Consider the following 27806-nt stretch of genomic DNA (forward strand, 5'->3'; position numbering starts at 1 on the left):
TTAGAGTGAAGGCAGTTACTTCTTAGAGCACCAGGAACAGAGTTTCTGTCTCCAAAAGAGGATGCACATAAAGGCACACACTGCCATGTTCTGCTGGTGGGGTGGCACAGGAAAGGGGAAATATCAGTTCTGGGCTGGATGAAGGGTGTCTGCAGCACTGGTCAGCTTGGCTGGCACACACTGCTGGCATCTCTGCACTGGCATGAGGCAAAAAAGGGGACAACAAAGATCCAGAAACCTACAGCCACAATCACACCTGAGACGGATCCTGGATTTAGTAAAGCTGCAGCCTGAAGCAGGAGTAGCTGAACACAAAGTCATGTTTATCTCAGATATCTCTGCATTCATGGCCATGTTGTGCACAAGCCATAAAAATTTCCTACCATGGTGAAGTTTATTACACTTTGCAGTGAACTTAGTCCCCAAAGTCTAACAGAGGGCACTTTAACAGTTGTTGTTGCTGGGGTTTTTTTTGGTGGTGGTTGTTGTTGTTGTTGTTAAAATTTAAATTAAAGAGAGATCCCAGCCTGTTTAAACTTTTTATTTTGTTTCATATTTTTAGAATTCATAGATACCCCTCTGGCATTGCAATCTTTCTGCAGCTGAGCAGCTCCAGGGTAAAGCTCTGGCCTGGTAATGTCCTTCTGGAGTGAGGCTGCTGCAGCTGGCCTGTAGCAAGGAATCCCAAAAGCTGAGCTTAAATGGAGACAAAGAGCACCAAAGACATGATCCCCCATCTCTGGAAAACTGGCAGCAGATTGCAGATATAGGATGAATCCAATTAAATGTGAAGATAATGACACCACAGTTGCTCAAGTCAGATATGACTAAATACACAGAGTCTGATAAGTCTCCTTCTTTTAAACTTTTTGTTAGTTTAGGCTTTGAAGAATCAGGACCAGCACAACCTGATTCATACCTATCATAGCACTGAGACTAATTGTGACTGATTTCTTGCAGGAGTCACAGCAGGAGTTTTATTGGATTTATTAGAGAATTCAAAATTTATGTTTTTAATTTATTAGGAATTCAAAATTAAAATACCAGTAAACTATGCTGTTATACAAGCAAAGGAAAAATACAAAAATATCTCAGTGTAATAAAGAAATGTGTATGTATATTATAAATATAGATGTATATTTATTAATGCTTTAAAAACATAATTATACAGCTTTTCTTTCATGATAATGTCTAACATTACAGCATCACAGAGTCAAAGAGGGTATTTGGGGTCCTCTCCCATGTAGCCAATACCTTAGTGGGTATTTGGGCCTAGGCCCGTGGGGAAAGGGGAGACTAAAATTCACCTTCATTAACAACAGGTACATGGAATTGTAAAGATAACCTGAAAATGGCACAGTAATGCCTCTTTAAGTCTCCTAAATCTAATCGTATGAGGATGAATTTGAGTAGTAGCATAGGGAAATAAACGCAATTTAAGTGAGAGAACTACGAAAGAGAAAAAAAAAACACGTCTGGAAAAAATGTTACGGTGTTGGGGGGAGGAAGATGAAATCGTGGTGCTCTGCGGGGAACAGCTGAAGGTAGAGACCAACAGTTTCTTGTGGCAGAAAATCCTTTCTGCCGGCACAGCCAGGACAGTGATAAATATTTGCCCCGACGAGGGCAGAAGATTGCTCTTCCTGGAGACGCCTCGGGGGTTCAGTTCCATCATCTGTGACACATACAGAGCACTATTAGAAGTACTGCTAAAAAACCCACCAAAGTACGCAAAATGTCACCAGCTTCTCCAGGTGAGTTGCCCTGAGACGTGGGCGAAGACAAGCACGATGCAGAAAATGCAGGGAATGCACGGGAAAGAAGCAGCAAAGAAGCGGGAGCTGTGATCGTTAGAAGCCGCGAGGCTGCGCAGAAAGCCGCGAGAAGTTAAACTTGAAGAGTACCCAGTAACTTTTACTCCTGTAACTGGCGGATGCGCCCGAGCTGCCTGCGCACCGACCCGGCTGCGGCTGCCAGGCTCCCACATGCCCTGGAGCTGGGAGCCTGCGCAGGGGCTGGCGGCAAAGCAGCCCTGCAGGGACCCGCACCGGGGCAGCGGGCTGGGCTGCTACCGGCAGCCCCGCGGGAGAGCAACTTAGCATCGGCGCTGCTAAAGCCCTTGGCTTATCCCAGCTGCATCCAGCGGCTGGAAGAACCCGCGGGGCCGGAGCGCGCCCAGAGGCAGCAACACCGGCAGAGCTCCGACCCCCCGCCCCAGCAGCAGCCGTGCCCCTCCCGGGGGCGGCCCCTCGGCGGGCACAAAGCGGGGCTCGGCCGTTGCCAGGGAGGCAGTGTGCCGCTGTCCCGGTGCTGCTGCTCGTCCCTTCCGTCCGCCGGGTGCCGCCTGCGCAGCGCCCGCCTTCCATCGCTCGCTGCCGGCGGCCGCGGGGCCGGGGCAGCGCCGCGCCATGGAGGAGGAGGCGGCCGCTGCTGCCGGGGCACCGCCGCCCGCCGCCGCTGCTGCCGGGGTACCGCCGCCCGCTGCCGCCGCTGCTGAGGCCGAGCCCGAGCCATCGCCCGGGCCCGCCGCCGCTCTGCGCCGGTTGCTGTCGCTGCTCGGGGCCAAGCTCTGCACCTGGTGAGTGCCCGGCCTCCACGTGGAGCCGCGTGGCGCCGGCCTCCCCTCCCGCCGAGCGGGGGAGGGAAGGGAGGAGAGGGGAAGCGTCCTGGCCGCTCCCTTGGGCGGCGTGCGGAGGCCGCTCTGCAGCCGGAGAGGCCGCGGGGTGCCTGGGCCGGAGCGGCCGCGGTGCGGGCCCGGGGTTACGGGCCGGGGGCGCGGGGCCGAGCAGAACCTGGAGCCTTCGGCCGGCCCGGCACAGGGCAGCCCGGGGGAGCTCTGGCCGCTGCCCCGGGAGCGGGCGCTCTGATGCCGGGGCTGCTCCGGGAGCGCCGCCGAGCTGCTGCAGCCTGAGGGGGCTGCTGGGCGGGAGCGCTCAGGTTCACCTCGGCTGAGCCTGGAATTAGCGAGCGACGTTTTGACTCCTGTTGAAGTAGGACTGTGCTCTCACATATAAACACGTGCATTCGGCTTTTCTGTTCTTCTGTTTTCCATTTTTTCTCCCCCGCTCTTTATCTGTTTTGTAGTCTTCGATCAGCATCGTTATGAAGGGCAAGTCATGGGGGATAGCGAAGGTAATAAAGCAAAATAACTGAAATGAGGTGTGGAGTCCATAAAGACCAATATCCCCATTTCCTCTTTCCATGAATCAGCTTAGGATAGAAACCCGTTCAGATATATCCCTTGAAACATGAGCACTAGTTAAGCGTGGAAAACTTGGGGAAAAAAATCTGCCAAGCTGTGCAGCCAAGCTGGTACTTGAGAAGCACTACCTTCCAGGAGAGCAAGGACTACATCCTCAGACTTCTAGGCCATCCACTTACAGCTTCATTTTCCCTCTAGGGAGGAAAACCAGTGCCTGTTTCAGAGGCTTTTTTTCGGCCATAAATTTGGTCACTAGTAGTTACTGCATGGGATTTGTCAGCCAAGGATGTGCTGGCTTTTCTGCCAATCTTGTGCTCACAGGCTGTAGTCTGGCTGCTGGACTACGTGATGGTGTGTGCTGGCCAAGCAGACCCTTATTCCAGTGGGCAAAGCCTCATCTTCTCTTTTGGTTATAAGTTTTTCTCTTTTCACTCCTCCTGCCAGTCAGGTGAGACCCAAAAGGCAAAACAGAAACTTGTTGAGTTGTTCAGTATCCTCACCTGTGCCATTAGTTTTGCCAAAGGGTTCCATTATGAGAGTCTATGGAAGGTACTTGAAAGAAAATCAAGAGCTTTCACAGAATTTTACAAAGTGTTGTCTTAGATAGTGAATTGATATTTTTTCTTATTTTTTTTCCTCCAGGTGACAGCAGGCTCAGCCACTTCAGTTTTTTCTGAGTCATAGGAAGGTTTAATAGTTGTATGTAATAAACTAGGCTGGGTCTGGGTTTTGTTGTGGGATTTTTTTTTGGTTTTTTTGAGTAGAACCATTAGAAAATATATTTCTGGTGCTTTTCTGTTTGCAAATTAAATTGACATCAGTTTCAAAGCAGAACATGGAAAAATTAACTTCTGATGGTACTAGTTCTTAAAAATATATTCTGTTTTTCTTAGTTAATTGCTTAGTATGTTACAATATGGGTTTGGTCTGAAGCTGAATTTTCTCCTAACCACTAGCATGAAAAAGTGAGATTATTGAAATTAAAAGTCACTTCCCCTCCTGTTTAGGTAGAGTTCAGCAGTTAAAGCTAAGTGCAAGTAAACTCTGTATGTGAACAGTGTTGCCAGGCTTTGCTATGTCAGTATTAGACTGTTGGAATAAATTAAATGAATATTTGAAAAGTTGTATTTAATGTAAGTTAAAAGTTCACATTAAAATTACAGGATTTACTAAACTTATTGCCAGTAAAGATGTTAACCGTGTGTTAAATTTTAACTTCCTCCAATATAGACTCTGTTTGTATTTTAGTATCTTGGTGTATTTTTTATTCTGCATTTCACATGGAGCCAAGGAAAGCCAGCCTGAGTCTCTCATGATGTTGAGAGCTGCACATTATTCAGTGTTCACTTTAGAACACTTTGTGGCAAACTTTCATACTCTAAAAAGTTCCAAAATGACTTTAGTTTTGCTCAAAACCATAGATACAGCTAGCTAAGATAGGGTGGCTGAAGGGAGGGGAGGAATAATTACTTAGTAGCTTGCTACCAAGCATTAAAAGCCAACAAGAATCCCCTACCCCCCCACTGTAAAACTAAAGGCCTTTTCAGACCACTTACCTTGCATCATCTGAGACTCCAAAGTGAATTAGTCCTTTCCAATGCATTAAAAAAAAACACACACACACAAAAAAAAACAAACCCAAAAAGCCCAGAGAGGATTAAGTTCTTGCATGGAAAAGTTAATAATTAATATATTTCAAAACCCAATCAATTTTTAATGAGAAAGTCACTGTCATCGATTTTCATATCAATACCAAAAGGAATGGGAACTTGTGTCTTTAAAGCATTTTTCTCAGAAGAAATTGTCTTGCAAAATGCAAACAGTAGGATTTAAAGTTTGCTCTCATTTTACAGAGGATGAAATGTATTTTTTTAAGATAAGCTATGAGCCCAGCGCATCATGCCAGGTGCATGGTGACGTCCTCTCAATTTGAAGAAATCAGTTTTGACGCTTTGGCAAATGGTGTGAAGGGAAACCATTGCTGCTTCCTGCTGAGGTTTCCAGCTGGTGTTGTGGAGCAGTCAGGGCAAGAGGCTGTCACACACAGCTGAGAAAGCTGCCATGTATGGAGCGTTTTGGGATTCACAGAAGACATTTTTTGAGGGCAGCCTTCCACTGTTGGTGGACTAAGTCTTTCTGTGTGTTTTTTGATGTTAACATTTTGAATCTGTTCAGGCAAGAAAAAAAACTCCTTGAATTAAAATAGACAAAAATAGAGAAGGGCATGAGGTGTGATGAAGCCTGCTTGCTTTGTCAGAGGCCTTTGTTACAGTAGAAGTAAATGTTGTAGCACTGCCAAGACATACATTAACTAAGTAGCAATGATTGTTAGCACACTAACCACAGAGAAAACAGTTCTGGAGGTTCTGGACCTGCCTCTCTTCCCAAATGCAGAAATTCAAGGAGATAATTCCTTAGGTACTTTAAACTGGGGAAATTTGGTTATTACAAAAGCTGGGCACCAGCTTAGTGGAGTTACTCCACTGCAAGGGGGCAGATGGGTCTGTCTGGTTTTCAGTAAATGATGGTTGAAGCAGCTCACTCAATTGCTAACAAATTTGAATGGCAGCAGGTTTTCCCCATTTTATCCTCTCACTGGAACATGGTGGCAGTCTGGTTTGCCAGAACACTGCACGCAGAGTCCAGGCCTTTGCTGTGGAGAAGGTGCTGTAGCTCAGGGGGAGCAAAGTTGCGCCTTGCAACTCATATCCTAGACAAAAATCTTTAAAACCCTACCACACAGAAGTACATGTTAAACAAGCCTCCTTAAACAAGTTTGTAGGGTGGTATTGATTGTGCTTCTGCCCTTCCCCATGGCAACATCCAGGAGATAGGTGGAGTTTGTGTCCAGATCAGGGCTTCTGCCAGCCAAGGCAGCTTTAACCTCTTCTGGTAGCATGTTGATGAGTGCAGTTAATTTTGTGCAGCACACAGGATTTGCTCCAGTAAAATTGCAGCAGTTTTGTCCAGTCATGCCTCTATTTGTGTCTGATCCCTACCTCCACATTCTCCTCCCAGCTAGTCCAAATGCAGGGTGAGTTTAGTCCAATGAACTGCTAAAGGCTTGCTGTGTTCCTCATGTGCTGATGGTGAAGAAGAAGAAAAAAAATCTGCTGGTTTGGGGCAAAAAGCTTTATGTGAATAATAAGTATACGTGTGGTTTTTTAAAATGTCTGAAACCACATTTGTGTATGTTGTTCACCACAGCGTATCTTCCTTTGAATTTCAGTGGGTCTTCTGTCATTTTACCTGCTGCAAAGGAGCCAGAGTTCACAGGGCTGGCAAAGGGCAAGCATCCATGCCTGCTTGAAATTTTAGCTAACCTACATAATGTTTGTTCTAATGACAACTGATTAAATTCTTTACATGACCATAAAAATATGTTTCTCCATCAGCCAGAATAATTAGCCAGAATGTGTCTGATTTGTTCATTAAATAGCAAAATCAGAGAGTTGACCAGAATATAAAGAAATGAAAAAGAAATCAGTTAAAATATAGCAGAAGTGACGTAGCTTCAAATTTTTTCTCCTGCTATTTTTGATGAAAGCCACCCACTACCCCCCATATGTATTTAGAAATCTGTTTAGAAATGAGAATGTTTTTCTTTCACACACCAGTAAGAATTACTCAGATGAGACTGGATAGTACCTTACAAGATTGTCACATGGTGTATAATACTTAGAGTGTGAATGTGCACCCTTCCTGGGATTGGCAAGGTAAGCTGTAGTAAAGCATTGGGTTCAAATCTCTTGGAAGTACCGCATGGCTGGACTTTGTAGAGATTTGCTGTCTCACCAGAATGGACTTGGAGGGAAAAATGTGCCCAGCAGCATTTTCTAAGTCAGAAGAGCTTGGTTGTCAGGCTGAATGAAAACAGGATTCATGCAGATGCATTAGAGTCTGTGCAAGGAAGACGCCTCCCTTCCAAAAGGAGGGATTGATTGTATGATTGTAGTCGGGTTTAGCACACCATTCTCATTGCCTGGCAGCTGGATTGCACAGCAGAGTGAGCTGGTATTTACTGAAGTCACCTTGGGAAAACAGCCATTGTTAGTCTCAGGTGGTGTTCCTGACACAGGGGTGTCCTGCCAGAAGTCAGCGTGGAGAGATGTGGGCACAGGGTCGGTGCAGAATCCTAATGGGGTCCTTTCTCCCCTTGCTCAATTAATTTGAGTTGAAACAAATTAATCAATTGTGCAGACAGTTAAATTGTCATCAGTAGTCTTCAGAGTAAAGAGATTAAATGTGAACTTAACAGACCTGTACAGACAGCACAGGGCTGAGCTCTTGTTGCTGTTTATTGTGTATGGGCACAAGCTGGGGTGGTACAAATCTGCATAGCTCCAATGGCAGGAGAAAGAGAAAGCCAAAAAAAAAATACATAGTTACATGCTCCTATTTGTCTAGGAGCATCTGGAATAGTTCATCTTACATTTGGTGAAGAATTGCTTCTAAAAGAACATGAGCTTTTTTTTCTTTCTTTTTTATTCATTTTTTTTAATTTTTTTTTTCTTTTTTATTTTATTTTATTTTTTTTCTATTTTATTCCCTGCTGGCTGTGGGTGGGACTTGAGCTGTAAATGCAAACGTGATCTTAACCAAAATGCATTCTTAACTCCATCCTTAGTTGAAGCAGAACATGATGTAATAGAACTGAAAGAAATCCACAATAAGTATTAATTATAATAATTCTTATTACAAGGAAGGTTTTTTTGAGGTGAGAACAAGCTAACACTGGAACAGCCTCTGCAGAGATGTCGTGGAGTTCCCATCACTGGAGGTTTGCAAGATGCAACTGGACAGGGCACTAAATATTGAGGCTCCCTTTCCTGTGAAAGGTTGGACCAGATGATCTTTCAAGATCCTTCCAAATGGAGCTGTTCTTTGGTTTTATCATTAATACTCCAGCACTGCTCATCTTAAAGTCTCAACTCACTAAAACTAAGGTCTCAGATGAGCCTGAAGGTAGTTGTGCTTTATGTCCATATTGTAGATCTTTGTTGACCAAAGTCAGGATGGAATTCAGTGGAGGACAAAGGACTTAACTCAAAACATGCCTAATAATAAGAGTAGGACCTGTTATTGGGTAGAGCCTGACAAGGTGACTTGTGTGAAGATCCTTGGAAGTAACTGCAGTCTTCATGGTGGTTTGAACTGGCCTCTCTTCTCACATGGCTGTCCTGAGGTTAGACTAGACCTTCTCCATACAGAAAACCCTGCTTACCTGTAGATCAGGACAACATTGGGACGGAGTAGAAAACTAATAGTGTCAGTCTAGAAAAATGGCATTTTCCCTGTAAAACTAGCAAATACTGTTTTAGAAACTTGAATGTTTAATTCTAAGCTTACTGTTTTGTTTTTTATGTTCACAGGTATATTTGGAAAACTATAATTCTGGGCCAGGTGCTCTCCATGTTTATCTGTGGGACTGCTGTTACAAGTCAGTACCTGGCAGAAAAATACAAAGTGAATACTCCAATGCTGCAGAGTTTCATCAACTATTCTTTGCTGCTTCTAGTTTATACAACAATGCTGGCTTTTAGGACTGGTATGTTAAATTCAGGATGGGAGATTCTGGTACATCTTTTTCTCTTTCTACATTTTCCTTTCAGAAAATAGACTTCAATACTCATCCTAGTTTTTAAAGTTCCTACTTTATAGCAACACATGGAAATTAATTTCAAGGTTAAATATGCATTTAATATAATTGAATATAATGAATATAATTCATATCTGTTTCACATTTTATGTTCTTTGGTTTGAAGTTCTGTGTTATATTAGGAAAAATAAGCTTCGTTGTAACATGCTTTGTTGCCAGAGGCTATTTGGTATTCCTCCTATTCTTATTAATTTCCTCTTTAGACAACTCTAGTCTTGCTGTGTTTTTCTTCATGTGGAAGAATTTCTATGGTTTTCACCATTACATTATCTCCTCCCAGGCTGTGTTTCCTGTTATTGTATCTTAAACAGCGGCAGGCAAAGTCAATCTTGATGTTATTTATGCCTTTAAAAAGCAAAATTCCCATGCAACATTTGGTTGGAAAGAAACAAATATTGATTGTTGCTTTCTTCTAAATAGGCAGTGACAGTCTTTGGCAGATTTTGAAACAGAAATGGTGGAAGTATATTTTTCTGGGACTGGCTGATGTTGAAGCCAATTACGTGATGGTAAAAGCCTACCAATATACAACCCTTACAAGTGTGCAGGTAAGGACTGGTCTCTCTTTTCAAACTGTTGCTTTTATTACAGTTTTGGACTGGTTTCTAAAATGAGATTCATAGGACAGACATGGAAGCTGTTTAAGCCTGAAAAGAACTTTCCAGTATCTATTTTCTCTCTGCAGTACAGGGAAGAGCATCCTGTATCATGAAAACGTTTCCAGGAAGCAGAGAAGATTGACTGGTATTACCCTGTGCCAGCTCTTGAGTTGAACCCTAATTATTTTGATAAAAGCACTTCTGAGAGTTTGCTGACAGCCACTCAGTTTTTTTCTCCTGACACAAAATTAAGATTTATGACCAGATAACAGTCACTGAGTGCAGGTTCTTGCTGATGACAGTGAGGTGGATCTCTTGCCTGGTCCTAGAAGCTGTGGTAGGCATTGTGAGATGTAACCCTGCCTGTGAGGACACACTGAATGTCAGCGGGTGTTGCTGTCCATGCAGTGAGGGACCAGCCTTGCGGCTTTTGGATGTGGCAGTTCAGGGCCTTCTCTGGAAGAGGTGGAAGGAAGGTCAGCACAAATAAAGTAATAGTAGATATCCTCTGCAACACCAGTGCTTGATGCTGCATTAGGATAAATCTTACGTTCTGAAAAAGCTCTATAAACAGAAGGGCTAAAGCTGGGGTTTCTTGGTCACCCTACACAGACAAAAGCTGCTGGGAGAGTCAGTGCTTTTCTCCTACCTCCAGCTGCAGCCTCCTGATCTTGCAGGGCCAAGACTGACTCAGAACACTGAGCAAAGTGGGAGTAAACCCTGCCTTTGGCTGTACTATTGGTGAGCTGTGTCAGGCCCAAGTTAACTCATTGTGTGACTTCACAGCTACTGTGGGAACAAGGGAGAGGATGTTGCATGAGCAAGTAGGGAATGTGTTCAGGTTGTGCCTGCTGTTCATGCCTGCTGTTAATAGTGATGGGAACCTGTGGCTGGGGTCATGGCCCCACTTATCTAAACTTAAAAAAAATGTAACATAAAGACTTGGCTGTTTGTTGGAAAGGAGTGTTTAGGTGTCAGTGTTTTACAGAGTCAAAGTGATAGCGGTTAATATTTAAGAGAATTACCTGTAAAGTAATAAACTCTTGCTCTTGCAGTCTGGGCTCCCTTTAGGGAATTGCAGTAAACTTTCTTTGCACTGCTGAAGACTGGTTGTATCTCTTGGGTTGTTTTGTCACATTTCCAGTTCATACTTATGTGTTATGACTCATTAGGTCTTTAATCTTCTTACAAGTAATGCCTAAGAAATCAAAGTTTTAAGAGTGACTTGTTTCAGTCTCAAGATCACGCTGGTGAGACACTGTTTGACCTTGTACTTTACAGCTGAACAAGCCAGGACTTTGATCCAAGTACTCAGAAGTAGTAAAGCTATTCCCATGATTTCTTTCATAGAAATTAAGAAAGAATAGATACAATAGATTGTCCTGTCCAGTTGCCAAAAACTCAAGCATTTTCTGAGTCTTTTTTCCGTTGCGGTAGCCTTGTGACTGATGCTGCTTTATGTCAGTTCAGTAATTAGGATTTTGTTGCAATTGCCTGTTGTCCTGAGGTTTCTTGCACATTCTCTGAAGACACCAGTTTCTCACCATTGTCAGATAAGAGATACAGGAAAAAAAAAACAAGACCAAAAGCTTGTGATTTGCTCTAGTGCAAGGCATTTTCTTTTTGTTTGCGGCAAGCAATTTTGCAGCTACTTCAGTACCTGTGGTTCAGAGCACCCAGCTTGATGGCCTGTCTGCACTACTGGCTGTTAGTGGATGCCCAGGGACCATAAAAAAACCACGGGGGTTTATGGCACCTTCCCAAGTGCAGTGTAATCATTGTTCAATGATTGAACAATGTCTGGCTGGAGCTTCAGCTCACCACTATGAAACATAGCTTCAAAGATAATTTTTTTTCAGCTCAGCAAGGAACTTCCATGTATTTTCTCTCTCACACACACACAGGCAGAACTGGCTTCCCCTTAGTTATCAAATACCAGCATTTTACTGGAGGGGTTTGGAGATTTTTAAGGTGGTAACAGTGGGATGAGAGCTCTCATTTTTTGGTAAATACAGAAGAAGACTTTGGTCCACAACTGAACTGTTTGTCTGTGGCTGAGGCAGTGCCAGTATACTCTTTGCTGCCAATATCCTTTTTTTCCTGTGGCAGGGCTTGACTGTACTGCAGTTTGACCATCTATTATGGCATGAAGCTGAGCTGGGAGAGGTTCTTCACCCAGAGGGTGTTTGGGCACTGGAACAGGCTCCCCAGGGCAGTGGTCACAGCACCAGCCTGACAGAGTTCAAGAAGCTTTTGGACAACAGGCACATGGCGTGACCCTTGGGGTATCCTGTGCATGGCCAGGAATTGGGCCTAAAGATCCTGGTAGGTCCCTTCCAACTCAGGATATCCTGTGATAATAATTCTGTGATCTATAGCAAAAAAACCAAGCAGTATAGCTGTGGTATGTTTTTAACATGTTATTTGGCACATTTTGCATTCACTCTGTAGATAATTCAGACAGAAATATTTTTTGGGCAACTATTGACAGATTGTCAGCTGATGGAAGAGTGCTAGCCTCAATAGGAAAAAATATAGGATGAGCTCCTGGGGCTCAGCTGGAGGCTGCCCTGAGGGAGTCTTGTGGGGAATCAGCACAATGAGCAGTTGAGCTTTCTTGCTTACAAAGCTGTCTGAAGCTGGCAATTATAAGCAAACCAATGATCTCCAACTGTCTATGATAATTTATTAACCATGTATTAAAACATCTTTTAATAATTTACCCTACTTTTGAAACCTTTCATAAACAGTGTGGCCAAAGTAGGGCTTGAGTCAAAACATTGGTAAATCAAATCCCCCTTGTTAAAAATACAGGCTAGAATTGAGTAAAATGAGAGTTTGAAGAGGCTCTACTGGAAATGGTAGTCAGTACCACAGTACTGCTGTAAATGTTGTAAAACCTCAATAAATGAACTTTATTATTTTAATTGGTTCCATTGATACAATTCATCATGATATTACATCTGCTTTGCACCTCTTTGATCTTGATCCTGTGCAGAAGACCTCTGTAATGTACTAGATGAAGGGAAAGTACGATCCAGTAGTTGGAAATCTGATTTCATCTGTCTGTAATGGAGGGTAATTGTCTCCTGGAAGAGATTATCAGAGTGTGTTCTTCATCATTTGGTGCCTGTGTGTCCTGGCTGCAAGTCCTCTAACCATGGTGCTGTGGTTCTACAGTGTGTTCTTCGTCTGGATGCAGCAATTCCCTATCTGGCATTACTGAAAAAGCTTCTGGCTCATTATGTACTACTCCCTTACATCCTAATTAAGATTTTTTTAAAGGCTTTCATTCTGATTGGGTTGAAAAACTGCTTGGAGGTTGGAAGGCTATATGCTAACATCTCAGTTAATGGAAGTAAAAGCTTACTTATTAGTAGAAGAGGTGTCTACCACCAGAGGGGTAAAAAATTTGCTTTGTAATGCTTGTAGTATTTCTTGTTGTTTGATACTAATCAAAATAGTAAAATTTAAAGGAAACGTTAGAGATTTTCTCGAGTCTAGACATAGAGAACATAGAGACATAGAGAAAATAGAGAACAATACCTGTGACAAGACAGAAAGTCACAGTGTGATCTTTTGTATGGTGTAAAGAAATTGTATGGTGTATTGAAAGACTTGGTATCACATATTGGGACTTAGGTAGTTGTAATGCCTGATAATACAGCCTGAAGTACTTTTACACTTCATAGACTTTACAAACTGGACAAGCTGGAGGCAATCCAAGGAGCAAAGACAAATAGATGGAAGGATCAGAGGCACTGTTAGGATTTAATCTTTAACAGCTGCTCTTAGCACTGTGCTTGTAAGACTTTACTATGTATAGTTATGAACAAGTGAAACCAGAGTTACCATTAAAATGTTAGCAAGTTTGGTTGAAGCCCTTGTGGACAATGGCAGAGCACAGAGGTTGACTGCAGTGGTGCACTGAGGCAGGCAGAGTCTGGAAATGAACGTTACGAACTAAGAGCTCTGATTACAGGGATTATGTCCCAGTCCTACTGATCTGGACATATTTTGTTGGGGCTTCAAGAGGCCAAGTTTTAAGGGCTGACATTTGAGAGTAATTTCTGAGGAATCTTTGCGAAGTTGACTATATGTGCTGCTCTAGGCTGTTACCTTATGTAGTTCTGTGGCAGTCTACTGAGACAGTCAGAAAAGACACATTTTCTTTCCTTTGACAAATTCAGAAACAAAATCTATTTCATTGAATTAAATATTAAACCAATTATGATTAGCACAGTGGTCTTGATGGTATTTGGTTATTTTAGATGAATATACCTGTTTTATGATGCAGTGTATATCCTTCTGTATTAAGTACACAGCTAACTATTGATACTTCCTGAACTAAAGAATAGGTGAAAGATCCTTGGAAGTGTCCAAGGCCAGGTTGGAGTGGTTGAGTGGAAGGTGTCCCTGCCCATAGCAGAAGTGTTGGAACTAGGTGAACTTTAAGGTCTCTTCCAATCCAAGCAGTTCTGTGATTCTATGGGTGGGTTTAACAGCAAAGCAAATATATATATAAACATGTAGAGAAAAAATAAAGAAAGGTAAGTCAGAGATTTACATGTGTACATGAAGCCCTGGGGAGCAATGCTGTTTCAGAGCACCATTCTAGCATTCATTTGTGAAGCTGCAAAGATTGATTAGATCCATCATTAGAAGAGTTTCTAGATCAGTGATTTCCTACCGAGAGAAAATGGACCCCTGCTCCAGCTCCTCCTTCACTTGCAAAATGCTTTTAATGGTTAAATGTGGGTCTCACCCCTCTCTTAAACAAATCAGCTGGGGCTGCTTTGCAGGTTTCCTTAACATCTGATGATTGGAAGTAAGATCCTGTGCATTTGCTTTCAGGATGTTGCAGTCCAGATTTGGGGTGGGTTTCTAACTCAAACTATTTTTCTGTACACACAGCTCCTGGACTGTTTTGGGATTCCTGTGCTGATGGCTTTGTCGTGGTTCATTCTCCGAGCAAGATACAGGCTGATACATTTTCTTGCTGTTGCCATCTGTTTGCTGGGTGTGGGAACAATGGTGGGTGCAGACATTTTGTCAGGGAGGGAGGACGGTGAAGGTAAGAAGTCCTTTATTCTGCTGGGTAAGGGCAGAGAGATGGTTTCTGCTGTGGACAGGAACTTCTAAAGCAGAAATAGTAGCAGATACAGTTCTGTTTTAAAAGAGAACATGTTGCTATTTTTATTTCTTGTCCAGGAAGAGGAGTTGTTGATTTTTTGGGGAGCTGTGGAATTTCTTTGCTTGTATGTTTGGATATTTCTTCCACCTTAAAAAAACCAAAACAACCCATTTATGTTAAGCTTAAATTTTGCTGCTGTTCATTAGACGCTGTTGTGGAAAATCCCATTCCTGAAAGCTTGTCCACTTTGACCGTGAGGTTTAGCAGAAGAGGCTGCCTCTCCCTGCAAAGTGTCTTGTTTATATGGTATCTACCTGCTGGCAGCCAGACTTCTCTGATTTTCAGTTTTCTCTGCCTACAAGTACCACATAAAAAGTTTCTCACAACAGCTGACTTCTTGGAGTTCTCTTTGGCAGACCCAACAGAAATGGTCCATGTGTCCCCAGGGTCACAGTCTGGAAAGCAGGGGCTTGCTGTGGGAATGGAAGAGGAGGTGGGGCTGGATGCCAGGATTCCTGGGACCTCTGTGAGGGAAGCTGGGCTCTGGGGCCAGGAGCCAACAGATAAGGGCAGGTCTTGTCTTCTCCATGACAGAAGCCTAAATCAACCCATATCACAATGACCTTATTTTGAATAGGAATTTTGAATTTTCAGAGCCTGAGGGTATGAGAGAAGGTAAATTTCAGGGCATTACCTTCATCAGGCAGCATAGAGATTAGACTGTGTGGTGTTATTTTGGGGCCTTACTGTAGGTAAGACGAGACAAACTGAAGTTTAGCTTTACTGCTATGTGGTACAAGTAGCTTGGAGGGAGAATATTTCCCTGAGACATTAGGCAGTTGTGCTTTATTTGCTGACCTGGGGATCCTTACTGCTGCTTACCCTCATATTTTAAACATAATTTCTTAGTGATTGCTTAGGGAAGGAAATTTTAAACCAATCGAAGGATTTAAGCAGCAGTGATCCTCTTGTTATTTAGCTGATGCACAGAGACATTTAATGATGAGTTATTGTAGCATAGGGAGTCCCATTTGCAGTATAAATACACTGCAGCAGGACACATAGAACCACCTGTCTGCAGGGCCCACTTAGGACATGTCATAAACCTGAAACTGAGTCCGGGTCCCTCCAAAATCAACAGACTGATTTTAGCAAGCCTTGAATCGGGCCTTACTGCAAAACTGGGGACAATATTCTTGAAATGCAGAGAGCATCTGTAACTCTCATTCCCTCTAACTTTAGGGATTTTGCTCAATTCCCTGCAGCGCCTGAGGTCAGCAGAAGTTGGATTGGACCAGATGATACAGAAGTGTCTTGGCGGGGATGAGATGTAAATGCTGGGTTTAGCTCACTCCACACAGTGCAGGGTGAGCTGAGCAGGCAGCAGAGCCTGCTCAGACACTCCTCTGCACACACAAGGAAAGGTTTCCTTCCCCCACTTCCCCTGGAATGAGCTAGGAAGATAGAGATGTTCAAGATAAACTTGCTTGCTTTTTTAAGGAAAGTTAAAAAGTGTTTGCGGCATTACCCTTATTGTGGATTAATATTTCTGTACAGGTAGTGACGTGGTGATTGGAGATGTCTTAGTGCTTCTTGGTGCTTCTTTGTATGCCATTTCTAATGTGTGTGAGGAATACATTGTGAAAAATCTGAGCAGAGTGGAGTTTCTAGGAATGGTGGGCTTGTTTGGGACTATTATCAGCGGTCTACAGCTGTAAGGATCTAATATTTATTTTAAAACTAATTAAGAATATACTATAGATGATTGCTTGTATACCCTGAAATTATGTTATTAAATTCTTTGTTGCATCTCTATTTGGCCTATATGGGAGTCTTTCCACTTGAATTGATTTTTGTTGCTGATCAGCTTCTGTTTTATATCCATTTCATTTGCACTACTCCTATTACAGCAGTTCTAAAGCTGAACTCCTGCAGTTGAACACATAGGATACTTGGCTGTATTTTTGATTTTGCTGATGTTTGTGAGGACACTCAGTATCAGCTGAGGACTGTTCATAGGAATATATTTCTTAATGGATTTTCTCTGAGGAAAAGATTAGGAAATAATTGTTAGCAGGAGATGGTCCTTAATAAACTCAAGTTTAAAATGAAGCCATGTATACTCTTACAAATAACCACATTGGAGTAACAGACTAGATGCACTTAAGTCTGTCTGATGAATTATATAGTCCTCATTTCTCATCATTATAGTCAATAATTTCCTCAAATGGTATATAAAATAAAACTGAATTACTGACAGATTAAAACACCTGTGAAGAAGGTATAAGAATTAAATAACAGTGCTCTTGACTTTCAGGCACTTTAATTTTCATTGTCTTTTTTCATGCTTGTTAGATATTTGAGCTAGTATCACTCAGTAAAATTTGAAACAAAAAAAATGAATGGCTTATAAATCAAAATGTTTCTTATATATTTGGTAATTGAATTCTCTATTTTGATTTTTTTTTTCTTTTTTACTGTATTATATCTTTTCTCTAACTCTAGAGCCATTGTGGAACATAGGGAGCTAATGAGAATTCAGTGGAACTGGAAAGTTGGTATGTTTATGACAAAATAATGTGCATATTACAGATCACTGGAAAATAAATAATCATTTAGACAATGGTGGGGCTTTTCCTTTCTTTCTCTGAATAAAAAGCAGCATTAATATTATATTTCACAAGTGTATGTGCTTCAACCTTTGCAGCTCAGCAAAGAGAGAGGGTCTGCAGGATTGAACATTAAAATAGGTTTTGCATTTTACATATAACTTGAAATAATTTTTCAAAATAAATTGAAATAAATGAAAATGAAACCTGTTTAATTACTTTGTGCTTGTTGTTGAAACACATCACAAGAACATTTTTCTGTTGTCCTTCCAAAATGAAGTACAGGAAAAATTGACACATTTTGACATGAACAGAACTAAATGCTATCAATAAGCGTGGCTCTAAATTTCTTCAGTCTGCTCTTATGTTATGTAGGACTTTCTTGTATAGATACAGTAATTCTTGCAATGCAAGGTAATCTTCCATGCTTCTCTTACATGTACAATCCCATATCTTTTAGGAGATAAAAATGCATAGTTTTAAAGCATCTGAAGAGTATCAGTGCTCTATAAAATGATAGTTCTGTGCCTGAGGAGTAACTTGTCACCTTGTTTCACAGCACTACTGTTCACAGCCTTTGCCCTGTGCATGTTTGGGCTGTACAGCTTCATGCCAGTTGTGATTAAAGTTACCAGTGCAACCTCCGTCAACCTGGGGATTCTGACTTCAGATCTCTACAGTCTCTTCTTTGGGCTTTTCCTGTTTTTGTACAAGGTGAGTTCATTCATTCCTTCGCTTTCACATTCTTTCAGTGATGTTTCTACTCCAAAATTATGAACAAAGTGTAATGTTCTTGAAAGCCCTGGAACAGTCATTGGCACCTGCCCATTTCTGCAGCTTCTATCATTCATTTTTGGCAGGTGTCAGTCAGGAGGAGTCCTGTTAGTTAATGACAGAGCCTCACACCATTAGCCAGAGAGCCATTTTCAAACCATTTCACACTTGAAGGAAAAAGTTAATGTTAAGAGATAGTAAATGATTTCCTGAGGTGTTCCAATAATAGAGTTTTCACTGAAAGCCCTTTGTGGAACTGTATGTTAGATCTGGTTCATTACTCCAGGTGTCCAGGGAGGGGTTTTCAATCTCCCTGTCCTGAAAGGCATTAGGTGTCAGAAAGAGGACCAGTTTGGTTTTCAGAAAATAATATTTTCTTTCAGAAGTTTAATCTGTTCATTACCAACATTTTGGGATGAGAATCAAGCTGTCTTAGAAGTGCTGCTAAGGAGAGACTAAAGGATCTGTAAAAAATACAGATAAATGTACTATTCTATACATTCTCCACAAGGCAGTGACTTTTATTGTGCTCTAAATATTTTTGGCAGTGTCTGATCAAGCTAAATGACAGTGCTAAAAGGATTTGATTCCAGCCTCCACTTTTCATCCAGAATCACTTGTGAGAACCTAGCTCATTAAAGTAATTGGAGTAATTGAGTCAGCCGCTCAGTCAGTGGAAGAACTGAGTGAGAAGCTTGTGAACTTCACTTAGGAACTTAATTTGTATTATTCCATGTGGTTGCTTTCTCTTCAGCCAGAAGCTTTTAGGTCAGATTTGTTTTCTGAAAATGAAGGCAGTGTAGAGTCTGGTAATGGTAGCTGATAGGTAATGGTAATCTGACAGCAGCTAGATTTTCCTTTTCAGGAGTCTCTTAGCTCAGCTTTCCTCCCTGTTTTGGGCTCCAAACTACAAAGCATCCATTAAAAATGAATGCAGGAAGCAAACCATACTTATGGTCTAACTTAAATTAACTAATTAAATCCTTTCTAAGTCACTTCCAAATGTGGATTTTGACACCTAGATAGCTTAACTCGAGAAGCGATTATAAATTTATATTCATAATAGTGAAGAGGAAGAAGAGCTTTGGAAGGAATATATTGGATTTTTATTTTTCAGGTTTTTAGCTTATTTTTGGAAGAGTTTTTTTTTGGGAGCAGGCCATCTCATAATTGCTAACAGCAAGGTATTCTGGTACCAAAAGGAAAAATGAATAGGCAGAGACTCTGGGATTGTGTTGAGAGAACTTCAGATATTTATTGAAATAGGAACATGCATCTGGGGTTAGAAACAATGAAGTAACGAAAAGGGGAGCAATAACAATGCCACATCTTTCGTAATCAGAGTATCTGAGATAAGTTATTATCTCACCTGTTACCTGGGATAACCAGGAATGGAGAGAGTCTAATTTTGACATGACTCCTAGCAGCAGAAAATCTTACTGCCAAGTTAACCATATATTTTCTTTACCTACGGGGCAAAGAAACCAAGTAAGATGTTTGCTGGATTAAAAAGCACTCTGGGCACAAGAATCTACAAGCAAAAGTAGAGGGAATTGCTCTGGGTTCCCTGTTATCATGTGATACTTCACAACAAGCTTCTGGAGGCATGGCTGGGCTGTAGAGTGGAGAGAGCCATAGAGAGGTCTGAATTGCCATGGTTTGAGCCTGCTCTGAAACAATCAAATGGAAGGACCACGATCAGTGGCTACAGCAGAGACCAGGCCCAGGAATTGATAAAGTTTTGACTTGTGCCCAGTCTTTTGCTAATTCACTTAACTTTTCAGCCCCAGCCATGTCCGTTTTAAATGAAATGTGAATTTTTCATGCCTGTTTTGAACTCTTTAATTTTTTTTCCTTTTACTCCGCAATGAATCCTTGCTGTGCTTCCTAATGAACACATTATATAGATACCTGTAATCCCTCAAGAGCTATTGAAAAAGATCTTCACATGCATTAGTTGTATAAATGGCTGTAGAAGGGAGTATACTGCAGAAACAGACACTAGATGGTGATACAGACCTCCAGTAACATTTAAAGTACTCTCTAGGCTCAGCAGTGGGAATGAGGGTATCAGCTGCACAAAATATGATTGAAATCAGTCTGAAGCAATAAAGTTGTTGCAATATTTGAAATTTAAAAAAAAAAAAAAAAAAGAAAGAAAGAAAAACCCCATGAAAAAACCACTGAGTTCTCCTCAAAAAGAAAAAAAGAGAGTGTAGGCCTGATGGGTAATGCTCACCTGTGTCAATATATCCAGAAGTACAGGCAGGCCTTGAGTCACAGCTACACTGCAGCAGCTTTGGCACCCTGCCTGGTAACTGTATCCACTCCTGGAGGAACTGCCTCATCCGGATCAGAGACACCTCCAGCCTTGTGGGCACTGCACTGCGCTGTGAGAGGGGTCTGCAGTTCCTGTGACTGCACAGCCACAGCTCCTTGCACACAGGCACACACTCACTCAGGGCCTGAGGCTGCAGAATTTGTGCAGGTGGTTGGACACCAGGCTCTGCCCATTAGCTGGGAACAGGTCAGTCAGAGGTATGACCACCAGAGATCCTGCTGCCTCTGGTGGGTTGTTCAGAGCTTGATGCTTCCTCCTGTAGGGAGCGAACACTCGGATCCAAGCTCCTCCAGGCAAACAGCCACCAAGGTGAGGAGGGAGGGCACTTAACACGAGGCTACTGTGTTTCAGCCTGGTTTTCCTTTTGTGTGTTGCCATCCAAGTGCTTCCAAGCCAAGTGACTGCCAGCTAGGAATTGCGGTGCCTTAATTGTAGGTGCCTCACTCTTTTTTGGAGAAAGTTCACTGTCTAGGTCCTGCCATTCATTTCATCCTGATAAACATGTTTTTCAAGCATGTCTAAGGAAGCTAAAGAAGTTAGAGGATATTGAGGATATATAGAATAGAGGTGTGTAGGATATGCTGTGTCCTTCCTCCTAATGTTTAATCAGTGTGGTTTGACAAAGGGAGTTTGGAGGATTTTAATGAACGTGCTGAAAAGCGTTCCTGGATGTGGATAACTTCAACACTTGGTATTATTGAATCTGGTATTATGAAGTAAGTATTTGTCTTTCTGTCAAGGTGGATGAATCTTGGCAATTACTGTAATTTTAACAGGCAAGTGAACAATAGAGTTCCTGATGTACCTCTGCAATTTGTATTCTAGCTCTCACCACTTTTCACAGCTTGCAAATGCCAATCTTGTAAAAGGAGCCCCAGCCTCTGTTCCCTCAAGGTCCTGTTTGGTGTAGAGAGCAAACTGGTTTTGATCCAGCAATAGCACTTATGTAGCCCTGCAGATGGTTAGGAAATCTGTGCAGAGAACCAGCTGCTCTGGTGACTTGCAATAGCACAGTGATTCATCTCTTGCCAGAACCTGAAATACTTGCATGTGCTGGATCAAAATTCTCTTCGGGGTAGAATGTTTCAGTATTCATGTGTGTAAAGAACTTTCATTCAGTATAACTGTGTTCATGTACACCATTTGTTCTCTCTGTTAAGATTCTTGTATGTAGACCCAAGGAAGCTCCATCCAACAGTCTTGGGAATGAGATGCAGAGAAAATCAGCCAGTGGCCCAAGTCTTTAAGTAAATAGAGCTGTTGAATTTCAGCTTTCAGACCTGAAAGGGTAGCTTTCACTGATGTCTAGAGAAGGCTGACCTAGAACAGAGGCTAGACAGAGTTAAGAATAAAGTAGGAATTTAGTGAAAGTCTTTAAAAGATACACCTTGGGCAGTACAAGGGCCTGGCCAGGCTACATGCAAGATGGAGCTAAAATGGTCACAAAATGGGTGACTGGTCATGAGGTCTCACATTTTTATAGGTTTTGGTCCATCTGCATATTGGGTGGGGTTAATTGTCCAGCTAGAGCTTCAGGTTATGAAGTCACATCCTCCTTGTTTTCTCTCTTCAGTCCACTGTTGTTTATGCTTTTGGGGCTGAAACCTATAACAATTGTCCTTGGTATCAAACTAGAAGAGGAATTTTTTTTGTCTACCTACTCTGTGAAGAGAGCTCACTAACACTTCATATGAAGCTCAAAACTACACACCTAGGTAGCACAGAATCTGAAAAATATGAAAGCTAAACTTAGGGCCTCATCATGTCCTTGAAACAAGGCAGCATTGGCATGTTCTTGATACCGGGCAAGACTTAACGCATCTCTTTCTCTCCTCTGCCAGTTTTCAGCTCTTTACATCGTGTCCTTTGTTGTCATCATCGTGGGCTTCGTCATGTACTGCTCCACTCCTACTCAGACGGCAGAACCCACAGCTCTGCCGCAGCCCAGCAGCACCGGCCTGGACAACGCTGCCCTAAAGCTGGAGGAGAGCGACAGTGAAACCCCAGCTGTAACTGTGCAGTTCACAAGAGGAGAAACGGTGGTGGTCAGCACTGATTAAAGAAATGGCAGCACTTCAGAAAAGAGCTTTTTTTTTTAATTGCCAAATTTCCCTCAAATATTAATCCAGAGAACTATCCTACTGCCAAGGCACATGTCACACTGTGCTGGGTTTAATGCACTTGATAGACTTTTAAGGCCAGATCCTCAGTCAGTGAAGCTGTATTGATTTGCCCTTCCAGAAAATCTGGCCTTTAGACAAAGACAGATTAGTATTTATGTGGAGTCTCTGGAAAGTGAGAGACTGTTATTTTTAAGTGCTTAATTAACTTAACAACAAATGCTTGGGGAAAAAAACTAAGCCAAAGCGAGCTCCCAGGTCACTTAATAGGGAGCAAATATGTTTTATATTGCATTAGGGACCTAAATCTACATGATGCTGTCTGAGGGCTTCATGGTTTCCACCCCTCAGTGCCGGATGCCCTCAGATAGCATCTTGTAAAAGCTGCTCAGCTTCTCGCAGGACCTGGTTCTGCAAGCCATAGTACATTCATACACCTTCTATGTGCCAGTGGACTTCATTCCTCTATGGAAGGATTTCCTGCCTACATTCCAACCTAATGTTCGTCTCTTCGTATTGCTGCACTCCCCGTCACTGCTGGGGCTGCTACATGTGTTTTATTTTGAATTTTGTTAGTATGGGAAGTTTGAATATGTGTTTTCATAGTTCCTCCTGTTTCTCTCTCTGGCCTTTTGTTCAGTGCATTCCCATTAGCTGTGGGGGAGGCAAAGGTTTTTCCTCTCTTTGGTAGAACTGAAAGTTGGGGTTTTTTTTCTGGATGAGAAAGCAAAAAGGTTTGAATGGAAGTTCACTTCTCAGTGAATTTCTCCCTGAAATGAGACACATTTCTGCTGAAAAGAGTTGTAATAAAATTGGCATTTCTTCAAAAAATTGGATCATCTAAGCCAACTCTCATGGCAACAGTAACAACATAATATCCAAAAGGTTAGGTGCTTTTAGTAGATACACTGGCAATTTTCCTACCGCTCTTTATATTTACAACAAATGTTTGAAAAATATAAGGCTGCAGTTTTAAGATCTGTAAAACCATACTGGGGTTTTATTTTATTATATATTTTGTACAAGCCTTCAGAGCTCAGGTGTGTGAAGTAAAAAAAAGAATAAAGTATTTAGCAGCTGGAGAGTTGGTTTTGGTTTGCTTATTTTTTAAGCTAGGATTTCTTTACTGCTCCAAATTGTGTGATTAATTTTGCCAACCAAATAATCCCCTTATTGGCTAAGCTTTGCTCTAGAAGGAAATATGATATTTTCTGAAGGTACTGGTGATCAAATGTCACAGACTCAGTTTGTTCTTCTGGTGTAGTTTATTCAAGCAAAATTTTCCAGGAAATATCTTACCTGATTATTATTTAGCAATAGGAAAACAAAGTTTCAACAGATACTATGGAAATAATCACTGCTCTTTCACCATATAGCTCATGCACAGAAGGGTGAACAGGTGCTGATGTTATATGGAAAACATTTGGGTCCTCTCCCATGTAGAATGCTTCTTTTGAAGGGGGGATGATATTGATTTTGCTTTCTAAAATGGTATTGTATATGATCAGTGTAACAAAACGTAGATTTTATCTGAAAGTGCATGGGAGCATGTATTGGCTCAGGCATTGGCTGTTCTTCAAAACACAGGAGCATCTTCTGGTGTGGTGTGTGTACTCAGGCACTCACACTATATATCCTCTCAATATATAGACCAATGAAGCCAAAATTGTGTAAAACATGGGTGAGATTCTAGGCACAGTCCGGATTTTTAGGTCCAAGGCTTTTAAAATCTGACTGTATTAGGAGGCTGGAATCTGATTCAAGCAAACTGGGCCAGACAGGACTTCTGCTGAGCTGAGAGGGGAGCAGTGTGGGCTCAGATTCCCCAGAATGGACACTGGGACATCTAAGTGATTTGACCCTTACATTCTGAGTTGAAAACTTTAAAACTCAGTTTCACAGGTACAGGCTGTAATTTAATGTCTTACGCTGTGATTTTACCCCATGCTAAAGATTTCCTGGCCTATTGTGGGTAGCTCAGATTCACATGTGCTAATGCCACCAAGGTCTTTCAAGTTCTCAGTGAGAACAAGGTTAATATTTTTTGTCAATCCTGTCAGTGACTCTGTGCTCTTGCCATCCTCATGATGGATCCCATTTATCTCCTTGTGATCCTGCTGGATGCAGGGGCCTCCTCTGACAGCCTGGGATGGTTGCCAGACACTTGTTGATGGTCGTGCACACCTAGTGACCTGTCTTTCATCACCTTAATTTTCTACTGCATCCCTGTGGAATGGCTGCCTGGGTGGAGAGGAGGCAATGTTGACTTGCAGAAGAGCTCTGCATCACAAACCCAGCATATCGTGTGGTCTAAGCTCTGGGCATACAAGGCACTTGAAGCCTGATCTTGAAGAGTCCTCAGCATGAGATGCTGGTCCCTTGAACCTGCTTTGTGTGGGAGGGGGCCAGATACATCAGTTGTCCTTGCTGTCTGTGCCATGAATCAGAAGGAAGTGGGTGCAGACTGTTGAAAAAGGATTCATTGCTTCAGAGCACAAGTGACACGTGTATTGCTCGTGGGGAAACAAATGTTTGGTTAACAAATCACATATGCCAGATCCTCTGGTACCTCTGAGACAAGGTGCTTGGGTGAGTCTTTAACATAAATCTTTCTGGAATGTTGGAATAAGCTGGAGAAAAGAAAATCCATCTGTCACTTGTATTAAACACAAGAATCCAAATAAAAATGTGTGACATCCAGTCTTCCTCCAAGGTTTGGTTACAAAACAGCCAAAGTTATCTGGCTTCAAAATGTCACGGTGTGTTGGGAAGCAAGAAATTAGTGTGTCACTAATTGAGTCCTAGCATATCTAGATCTTGAGGGAGAGGATGGGCTTATGGACATCAGCTATTTTAAGCTTTTTGACCTTTTCTAGGTCGTGCATACTCAGTTCTGTATGGTGTGATGTCTGCAACAAGCACATCAGTTCTTGTCAGCACCATTCATTCACACTATTTATTGTGGGATGTTTCACTGTGTTGTATAGATATGCTTGTCTTGGAACTATCTATTTCAATCAATTTGGGAGGTTTGACAGAGAGAAGCTGCACATGCTCTGTGATCAATCATGAACAATTTTGAGCAAGCAGACAGATTCCTAAAAATGCAGAATGAAGGATTGTGCAACTGGTTTGGTCTTCCACCAAAGTACAGCTCCTGGCAATTTCATTGTTATACCTGATGAGAATCCAATGAGTGTGATGATCTGCAACATCACAGCTCATTGGATTCTCATCATGTATAACATTGAAATTGTTTAACTTGATGTTTAACTTGAGGCTACACTAAGCATGCATTCATCAGACAAGCAGCATCCAAGGTATTGGAACCTCACCCTCTCCAGCTCTCTCTTTGCAGTCCTCAGAAGGAGCAATTCAGCTCTCCCCTGGAGATGCCAATGTTTATTTATTGAGTTTACTTGTTTTGTGTGGAGTCAAGCCAAACCTAGAGATCCCAACCAAGTGCAATGTCACATTCTTGTGGACATTGGTGTCTGTAGTAAGGAGCTATACAAATTGAAACTTTTACAATTTATATGGGAGATGAAAGGCAGATAGATTTTCACAGAACCTATGGGAAGCCTGTGGCTGGTACCTAAAGTGTACATCCTTCACTCCTCCTATACAATTTAATTTTTCTCTTGTATAAGAGCATTCAAGACTGAAAGTTATAGATTTTACAGAAAAGAGTCAGAAGGGAAAATCTGATTTCTCATACAACACGGGTCAACATATTGTATCTGATTGCTCACAAGTGAAAAACACAGCACTGTACCAGCTACTAGGAAGAGAATTAACTCTATCCCAGTCAAAACCAGAAAAAGGTATATATTGCAGACAGGTAGAAATACAAAAAAAAAGATCTTATAAAATACATTTTAGGCCCTGCTAGTCTAGAAAAGTTAGCAGTAGCTTGTTAGTTCCTGTAAAGAAAAATCATAAGAATGAAGGCAGTTAACACAGCAACCTATTCTAGTAAGAAAAATAAGTTTGCACCTGTTTGTCCCATGAGAATCAGTGAAGAAAATACCGAAATAATCAAAAAATAGAGATATTTGATAGACGAGTAAAATGCCATTTACTAACCAATGAATTGAGTAGCAAGAAAACTACTAGCCAACTGGAGTAAAACTAGCCAAGTCTGTGAAAACTGTATAAAAATGAGTTATGTGAATAGAGAATTAGCTCTCCTGCATGAAGAATCTTGAGTCCCATCTGCTTTATTACTACAACAGGTATAGGTTTTAGTAATGTTTCAGCATTTTTTAAAAATCTTGATATTAAATTCTCAAAGCAATATTTAATTTATCCCTTCTGGAAGTAGGGGGATTGATTTTATTTTCATGAACTGGTTCTTGGATAGATAAGGTGTGAAGGAAGTTACAGTTCACAGAGCTTTCTGAGAGTAAACAGCCTCCAAAAGCAGGTTTCCATGCCCTTCAAGACTGATGTATTTTTGTTAAAGTGCCAGCTGGGAACAGTTATGATACTTTCATCTTAAATGTATGGCCTGGACTCACTGAATTCAGGCTCATGACATCACCCTATTCAAAATAAACTTTATTTCACCAGCTCATCTCCAGCCTGTCTCTCTGTGTTTGTACCAGGAGCAGAGCTTGTGCAGCAAGGCAGGAAGATCACTGGCACTACAGGTGAAATGTGTGTTTCATCCACATAAATCACAGTATCACAGTCTTCAGAGTACTCTGAAAGGGCAGACAACTAAATTGAGACTGCATTACAGACAACTTCCAAAGAAGGCATTAAAGATGGCTTAAAAAAGAATACAGAGATGTATTTTTATTGTACAAAATGGAACATTGATTTTTTTTTTGAGATGTTACGATGTTTTCATAGAAATGCCAAAGTTTATTATGTACTGATGCCTGGAAACAGTGCAGTATCTCCAGAAGTACCCGTCACTGGAAGTTTATATAATCAGCAGCTGGTGGCAGTGGTTGCAGTTCTCTGGAATATTTTTGATCTTACAGCAGTCCAGGGTGATGTTGCTGCTCTTCAGCACCATCTGTTGACACTGTCTCTAATTATTTTAATTAGGAGCAGCAATCATATAGGCAAAAGTGCAGCTTCCCCAGCACAACCATGTAATTCAGTAAATGCATGACCAAGGGGGTGATTTGAAACGGGGTAAAACGCAGCAGAAAACGGCTGCACAAGAGTATGGCTGCTTGCCAGTAGTCCAGAAAAAATTGGTCTTGCTTTAACAAGTTACTATTTTTTAATAAACCAGATAAACCATCCATAATGATCCTTGTAACAAAGTAGAGAATTTTAAATTCAAATAGCCTCAAACTAATGGGTCACCTTTCCTTGAAAATTTGACCAAAAGCCATGGCAAAATTCAAAT

The 27806-nt window shown here is 41.7% G+C and overlaps 1 protein-coding gene across 1 annotated transcript; it reads left to right on the plus strand.

Annotated features, from left to right (window-relative positions):
• The first annotated feature begins 2408 nt into the window (after positions 1 to 2408).
• SLC35F2 (solute carrier family 35 member F2) lies at positions 2409 to 23520 on the plus strand. Its single transcript, XM_015640858.1, has 8 exons — positions 2409 to 2578; positions 8575 to 8750; positions 9282 to 9409; positions 14375 to 14534; positions 16152 to 16308; positions 17100 to 17152; positions 17763 to 17917; positions 22160 to 23520. Exons 1-8 carry the CDS (start codon positions 2409 to 2411, stop codon positions 22376 to 22378), a joined length of 1218 nt encoding a protein of 405 aa, XP_015496344.1. The 3' UTR covers positions 22379 to 23520.
• Positions 23521 to 27806: the final 4286 nt, after the last annotated feature.

This window comes from Parus major, chromosome 1, assembly GCF_001522545.3.
Source record: "Parus major isolate Abel chromosome 1, Parus_major1.1, whole genome shotgun sequence".
Taxonomy (NCBI): Eukaryota; Metazoa; Chordata; class Aves; order Passeriformes; family Paridae; genus Parus; species Parus major.